This window comes from Phoenix dactylifera, chromosome 6 (genome assembly GCF_051530095.1).
Source record: "Phoenix dactylifera cultivar Ajwa chromosome 6, Ajwa_hap1_PhDact_Kaust_v1.1, whole genome shotgun sequence".
In the NCBI taxonomy this organism is placed as follows: domain Eukaryota; kingdom Viridiplantae; phylum Streptophyta; class Magnoliopsida; order Arecales; family Arecaceae; genus Phoenix; species Phoenix dactylifera.
This window is the reverse complement of record NC_143195.1, coordinates 919,451-927,339: the sequence shown is the minus strand read 5'-3', so window position 1 is coordinate 927,339 and position 7,889 is coordinate 919,451. Positions and strand designations below refer to the sequence as shown.

Here is a 7,889-nt window from a genome sequence, read left to right as displayed (position 1 = left end):
ATAAAAATTTATTGAGAACATAAAAAATCTATTTTTTATGAGCTGGAAATCAAGATAAAATTTTTCTTTCCGAAGAATAATCTTAATCCTAATGGTTTACATTTTTTTTCTCCTTATAGTCTGTTTATTAAGGATATAAAAAATATTTTATCCAATTTTTTTAAAAAATATAAGTTATTTTGGAAAGTATGATTTTTATTTTTTTCTGATCAAATATGCCACAATTATTTTTTAAATATATTAATATCTAGATATTATTTTTAAAAATTATATTTTATTATTATAATTTTTTTTTCCCTTGAATGAAAGGTGTACTCTTGTCAGGAGGCTAGAAGCTTGCTTGCAGCTTCCTACACGCTTGGGTCGGTTTAAGTCGGTAGATCGCTGTCATACTCGCCGTCTCCACGTAAAAGCCACCAAGCCGTCTAATAACTCACCTGACACGTGCCGCCTTCCCTTCGCTCCACACGTGCTCGCTCCTTTTAGCGAGACCCACGAGTCCTCCTCCTTTGAGGAGATTATATATTTATTTTTGTTTCAGTCCAACGAAAGGACTTGAGAAAGCTAACGAGACGTTTTCATAAAAAAAGATGGTAAGCCATCTCCTCTTCTTCGTTTATCTTCTTCTCCCACAAGTGGTTGTAGCTAGCGGTGGATTTCTTCATGAATGAACCATGAAGATCTTTTTTTTTCTTAAAAAAAATGAATTTTTGGGAACCATTCTCAACACCTAATTTTTCTCAATTTGATGGTCCTCATTCTTGGATATCAATGGCGTTCGGCGTGATTCTGTTGGTGACTTGAGTCGCAGGACATGGTGGCGATGAAGAGGCGAGTGCTTGTGGCCACGGATAATGTTGTCATTCCGGTCAGTGTTGTTTTCTCAGCAGTTGAGCGCATAGGAGTCCATGTCTCTGCCGAAGATGATGTGCTCGTTGCCACTCGAGCTACTCCAACAATAAGTATACCCCCTCATCCTTTCAACTTCAAGTTTAATGCAACGTATTTGATCACATATGATAAGATTACTGCTGGAATAGGGACTTGGAAGCATGTTAGGAGAAAAGAAATTTTCTAGCATTTAGTAGTTTTGAAGGTATTTTATTAAATCGAAGGGAGCCTTTGGATGTTCCAACCCCACTTTTTTTTTTTTTTTTTTTGAACTGCTCCAGATATCGAGTTTCCTGAGGTACTCTCAAAAAAAAAAAAAAAAAAAAAAAAAAAAAACGTTGGTTTATATATATTGATTGGTGTGACAGGAGGGAAGTTACCAATTGAGCCGGCTTCAATGGATGGAGCCATATCTCTCATGAAAACGCCCGAACTGGTTGGGGAGCAATGGATCGAGGAGATTGCAAGAGTGCTGAAGCCTGAGGGGAAAATCCTGATACAGACTTCTTTATCGTGTCTTCAGCTCACAGATGATAAGGTGAGTTGCTGATGCTGCATCAGAGAATTGCCATCTCTTGTTCATGTTATTATGATGTCTCCAAGAAAACTTAGAAGATGCGATTTTTTTTTGGCAGCCGAGCTTTGGGTTGGAGCGCAAGTTACTCATGGCAGGATTTCTTGAAGTACAAACTGTACAAATAAAAGCTATGTTGCCGATTGAAGCAGATGGTGATCAATTGTTAACCGTGAGTTTGGATTTTTTTTTTCTTTTATTCTCCTTCCTCCACATCATATCATCTGCACCCTCGGAACAGCTAGCTTTCTACTCTGGCTTCCTGCAGATTAAGGGCAAGAAGGCTTCTTGGAAGATTGGGTCGTCATTCTCCCTTAAGAAAGCGACAAATACTGCTCCCAAGATTCAGATTGACGACAGTCTTCTGACTGAGGAGGACTTGAAGAAACCACAGCTACCGCCTGGGCTGATGCATATGATCAAGAGTTTTGCTTCGGTGCGTTTTCCTTGGGCATCACGAAGAAAAAAAAGTACTGAAACATTACTCTGTATACGATCGATGTTTTCTGTTGCGGTGCAATTGAATTCCTTCTATAGGAAATATCTTATGGTTTATCAATTCTAGTGCAGTTGGAGATTGTGAAGTTGGAAGCAAGAGGAAGGCCTGAAAGAAGAACTGCATGCACTTGTGGTCGGCCGGGGAAGAGCAAAGGGTGGCAGCTTGTTATCATTTTTGCAACTTGCCGTGTCTTTTGATAACCAAGTTTGTTTGATACAACTTTGGATGGTTATTTATCTTACTGTGTAAACATCCATCGTGGTCTTGGAGATGCATTTAGATGTAGTTCGTGCCCATTCAGAGGTCTTCCCCCATGTAAACTTGGGGAGAAGGTGGCACAACTGAACTTTAATCTTGCGTATCTTCCCATTAATTTTTCCCTTTACTAGATTAAGTGCCCTTCAATATTTATTATTTGATAAGGCATGGCTCGTTACTATTATGCTTGGTTGCTCGCTTACAGGTATCTCTGCCTGGGAATTTCCTTGTGGCTGGTATTTGATCAATGGGAAGTCCTAGTATATACCTCATGGTTTCTGTATAGAGTTTCGAATGGCATAGAAAATTTTGGTATACCATGTGAGCAATGGAAAGCCAAAGCAACAGATAAAACTAGACTAGAAAGGTAAAAGAAAACAAAGAAAGCCGATGTAGGTCGTGGAAGCTTTATATTTGATGAAATTAGTAACTCTTGCAGCAATCTTGATGCCTTGATTATGATTGGAAAGTAAAAACAACATCGACTTCTCCTGAAATCTTAGTGTAATTAGTGTAAAACGGCATGCTACATGGAGTAGATCGACCGTGCCGACTCAAGATCTAGAACAAACACCAAATAAATAACAAAAAAGAGATGCCGAAAGAAAAATAATTAGAAAAGATAAAAAATATTTTATTAAAAAAATGAGCCACACAAAAATGCTCTCTTTTACTAGACTCCTCATCAAGGACAACTCTCACTCTCTCTTTTTTTTTTCTTTTTTTACGCCACTCTCCTTTTCTCAAGCCATACCAAAGGAGACACTAAATGTTTCTTTAAATCTTTAAATAGAGAGGGATGTTTGTTTCCTACTCAAATGCAACACTTACTACAAGATAAGGATAAGACTTGTCACTATTAAAAGATAAGGACAAGACTTATCACTACAACATGATAAGGATAAGAATTCTTGTACAATAAAACTAGCAATAATTCTCAATACTCCTCATTGCAAAGTTCATGCTGACAATGCCCAGCTTGTTGCGCAAATCTTAAAACTGCCTGGCCATCAATCCTTTGTGAAGATATTCGCAAGCTAATCTTTTGTAGAAACTAGAAGCAAATCAACCTCTTCATCTGCAATTTTTTATCTAATAAAATGATGATGAATTTCAATGTGCCTTGTCTTTGTATGAAATACCAGATTCTTCGTCAATCAAATTGCACTCTCATTATCACAATAAAGAGAAACAATATAGTGAGTATCCTAGCCTAAATTACCAAACGACCATATTAGCCAAGTCAACTCTTGAACTACCATCGTGGTTGCATGACACTCAACCTCTGTAAAAAGTAATGCAATAGTAGGTTGTCTTTTATTGCACTAAGAAATAATACCAAATCCCAAGCTAAAAGAATAACCAGTGGTAGGCCTACATGTGCCTACATCACCAGCATAGTTTACATCTGTAAAATTTACTGACTCGACTTTTTTTCTCAAAATCTGGATTCTGGGTACTGGTCCAAATCAGGTACCAATAGGTATGAAGTAACCCTTACTTATTAATGGTATATAAAAACCATAATCAACAGTCTTAGCAATATATCTTAGGATTTGTAAAACTATATCAAGGTGTGGCCATTGATGACACTGCATATATTGGCTAACAACGCTAACTACATAAGAAATATCTGGCCTTATGATAGTTGTTGCTGGAAATTGGACCCGGGGGCTGCCGCGAAACCAGGGGAGGAGGAGCTCCGCTGCCGGGACGGCGGACGGCGGTGCGCCGGCCGACTGCGTCCTCCGTGGGGATGAAAGAGCGGAGAAGAGTGTGTCCTGTCCTGCAAAAAAGCCGGTGGCCGGGCTCCCCGGCGCCGGCCCTCCGATGCTTAAGTCAGAGGGGGCAAATATGTGGAGAGAGTAAAGAAGAGATATGTGGAGAGAGTAAAGAAGAGAATGTTTTGTTCTTCTGTGTCTGTGCTGTTTACTTCTTTCTTTATCCTCCCGTCCCCTCCTCTTTCCCCCCGGGCTCCCTTTTATAGAAGGATATTATGTTACCTGGGAGGTGACAGGGGAATCTGTCCTCTTTTGTGATAATTGGGCACGATTTGGCCCATTAATGGCGTAGTGGTGAATAAGGCCGAATCGGGCCGGAGTCAGGGAGTTGTCGCGGTTGATCAGACCCGTTGGAGTGGTTGAACCGTCGGCCGTAGTGGGCCTGGGGTTAGTAGATGGTAAGTGCATTTATTACCGAGTGAACCGGCGGTCAGGAAGAGCCATACGCTTTGATGGTTCAGTGATCCGGAGATCGTCTTGGGCCGTGTTCATTAAATGACTGAGTGCTCCAGAGACTTGAGGGGGTCTCATGCATTAATGATAGGTCGTGCCAAAATACCTGCGAAGATCTTGTGCCTTGACGACTCAAAGATAGTGGCAGGTGGCAGGTTGTAGTGGAGTTGTGTATGTAGCCGTCAGATCCTTTGAAAGATTAGGCGGAGATTGAGTATTTGGTTAAGGCATCGGCTCGGCAGGGGTGCCGAGCCGAGCTGGTCGCCCAACGGGGCGCCCTGTGGCGGGGTCGCTTCTAATCAGTACTTCTGGTCGGCGCCCTTTGGGCGAGCGCTTTCTAGCCGAGCGCCTCCGCTTGGCGGTCTCTCTGGTCGGCGCTCTCTAGTCGAGCGCTTTCTAGCCGAGCGTCCCTACTTGGTTGGACCTCTTCTGATCGGCGCTCTCTAGCCGAGCACCTTTCTGGTCGGCGCCCTTTGGTCGAGCGCCTCTATGGTCGGCGCCCTTCGGTCGAGCGCCTCTATTCGGCGGTTTTTCTCTCTGGTCGGCGCTCTGAGCGCCTTCCTGGTCGGCGCCCCTTGGCCGAGCGCCTCCGTAGCGATATGACTTGGGTTTTTCCCCCAATACTACCCCCCGACTTCCGAGTTCCAGCTGGCTACCAGCTTGAGCGCGGGAAGTAGCTTTAGTTGGGTCATTACGGATTCCGAAAATTTTAAATAATTGCGCGTTTTGAGTTATCGGGCGCTTCAAGGTGCCTTTAATAGGCGGCGTCGTCTTCTTTCCCGAAATGTCTCATTATTGGGACGCCTTCTCCGAAGCGTCCTCGCGTCGTGGGCTCATGATGGGGCCGCACGATCCGATGGGGCGCTTCGGTGTTCGAAGCGCTAGCCTTAATTAAATGTGGCGTTCCGTCTTTTGGGCCGACACGTGTCGTAATCTAAACGGGATGCAGCGTTTTTCTCGCTGATCCGGGCCGGTGGGGAGGTCTATATAAACTCTTCCCTAGTCTTCCGTCCCCTTTCTATTGTCTTCTTCCTCCAGCTTTTTCAGTCCGAAGTTTTCTTTCTCCAGCGTTTCCCACAGGTTCCCTTTTTTCTTCCTGATCTTCCTCTTCCTCCTAATGGATTCTATTCCAAGCGAAGTCGAGTCCACCATGAGCGTCCTGGAGGTCGAGATAACCGAAGAGTGGTTTTTTCCACTTCACGGGTTCCGTTTGGAACCCGCCAGGTGGGGGGATCGGGTAACCGATCCTCCGGTAGGCCGGATCGGAGTGTATCTAGAATCACTCTGGGCCGGCCTACGATTTCCTCTTCACGGCTTCGTGAATGAGTTGCTGATGGCGTACCAGCTGGTTCCGGCGCAACTCGCTCCGAATGCCTGGAGAGCAGTGATCGGTTTCCTGTCGCTGTGCTTACTGCACGGGATTCCGACCTCTGTCAATGTTTTCCGGCGGCTTTTTATTTTGAAGTCGAATCCGGGAGATGGAGAGTGGCTCTATATCGCCCTTCGGGCGGGTCGGCCACTCTTTCACGGTGCCCCTTCGTCTATTCATGACTGGAAGAAGAAATTCTTCTTCCTAGGTTCTGAACGGTCGTGGGGGTACGACCCTAGGTGGACACCGACCCAGCTTAGGTCTATCAACAAGCCCCCCCGGCTTTCTCCACGTGAGCAGGGGATCATCGACACCATCCGCGGCCTCGGGGACGGCATTTTACTGAACGGCCTCATAAGTGAGGATGCTCTAGTGAACGTGGGCTTGAGCTTGGCGCGTCCCCATGGTAAGAATAGTAGCAGGGTGTCTTTTTCGTTTTATTATTGTTCTAATGTTCTAATCCTGTTCGCCTTTGCAGATATCGCAAAGATGGTGACCAAGAGCGAGGTCCTCTACGCCCGCTTCCAGAAGAGGGCAGCCGAGCTCTCGGGCGAGTCCACCGAGCCGAGGAAGAAAGCAAAAATCTCGGCGACCTCGGCGCCCCCGGCGACTGCAGTGGCCGAGGCGGGCTCTTCTCGCCCCGCGCACTCCGACGCTGGTCGGAGGGAGGGCGCGGATTCCAGGGGCTCGGGCTCCCGGGGAGCTTCAGTGGTGCTTCCATGCCTGGTGCCCTTGGCACAAGTTTCTGGTCGGCAGGATGCTCCAGTTGCCGACCAGGGGAGGAGTTCTGTGGGTTTAGCGCTTACGCGACCCGCTCCAATCATGCGGCAGTCAGATCGGCCGCTTGTCCGACCCCAGCCCTCTAGCTCCGAGCCAGGGATCAGTCAGGGAGCCTCGGGGTCGGCTCCGCCCAGGCCAGCCGATGCTGACCTTCCGGGCCCATCAGGCTCGGTGGAGCGAGTGCCCCTTGCACCCACCTGGTCGGTATTCGAAGGCGATTCAGCCCTTGATAACCCTCGAGTGGCGCGCGAAGTATTTCGGGTCGCGCTACTCCCGGCCGACCAGGCCAGGATACGGTCCATGAGCTACAATGCTTTCATGGACGCTACCCTCTGCAACGCCGTCCGGGTAAGTTAGTTTTTTCGTCTGTATAATTTATGAAAATTTTTACTCAATAGTTCCTTACGTTTCACGCTCTTCTACAGCACTTGCACGAGACGGAAACGCTGATGCACGTCGTCCAAGACTATCGGGAGCGGGCCCGGAAGTATCAGCGTGGGTACGAGGAGGCCGAGGCGAGATGCCAGGCCTCCGAGGCTGAGCGCCAGGTGCTCCAAGCAAGGGTGGGAGCATCCGAAGAAGAAATCCGAGCTCTGACCGCCGAGCTCGAGGAGGAGAAGGGCGTGCATACACTGGCAAGGTCCGAAGTGCGCGCCGCGGAGGCTCGTCTGGCCGAAGCCGAGCTGGCGCTGGCCTCCCGCGAGCAGGAGGTGGGGAATGCCCGCCTTCGTCACTTAGAGCTCGAGCGGGAATTGAGAAACCTCGAGCGGAAAGCCGCATATCACGAGGCTCGGGAGCAAGCCAAAAACGCGGTGAAGCTCTTTCGTGAGTCGGAGGAGTTTCGCGACCTCCTGGAAGAGGAGGGCATGAACGGGCTGATCCAGGGCTTCCGGAATTTCCGCAACCAGTTGCGGCGGCTCCTTCCGGACTTCGACGTGAACCTGCTCAAACCGGGAGCAGGGGTCGAAAGGCCGAAGGCGGAGGCAGACACCCCGGAGGCCGACCAGAGAGGTCTGGCCGAGGCGGCCGAAGCCATCCCCGAAATCACCGAGGTCGCCTCCGAGGCTGCTCCTATTGCTGCTGAGGCCGCTGAAGAGGTCCCGACTGCTACCGCACCCGGCACTGCCGAAGCCGAAGTAGTCGAGCTCGAGTCTTAGTGTAGTTTTTGTTGTTTTTTTTTTGTCAAGTCGGGACGGTCCCCACATTTGTAAGGGCCGAGCCCGAATCTTTGTACTTAGCCTACGGGCTTTTTTTGAAATGAATATATGTTTTTTGGAAACTCGT

General features: G+C 47.6%; 1 protein-coding gene across 6 annotated transcripts; it reads left to right on the top strand.

Annotated features, from left to right (window-relative positions):
- The first annotated feature begins 547 nt into the window (after window positions 1-547).
- Window positions 548-2,316, top strand: LOC103697959 (anamorsin homolog). Of its 6 annotated transcripts, XM_039126909.2 has the most exons (6): window positions 548-593; window positions 812-962; window positions 1,260-1,429; window positions 1,527-1,637; window positions 1,734-1,935; window positions 2,031-2,316. In XM_039126909.2, exons 1-6 carry the CDS (start codon window positions 591-593, stop codon window positions 2,159-2,161), a joined length of 768 nt encoding a protein of 255 aa, XP_038982837.1. In that variant the 5' UTR covers window positions 548-590; the 3' UTR covers window positions 2,162-2,316. The 6 variants fall into 6 exon arrangements, with proteins under 6 accessions (XP_038982837.1, XP_088580417.1, XP_088580419.1 ...); XM_088724291.1 differs by having other exon boundaries at window positions 1,527-1,901; window positions 2,036-2,316; XM_088724293.1 differs by having other exon boundaries at window positions 1,527-1,901.
- Window positions 2,317-7,889: the final 5,573 nt, after the last annotated feature.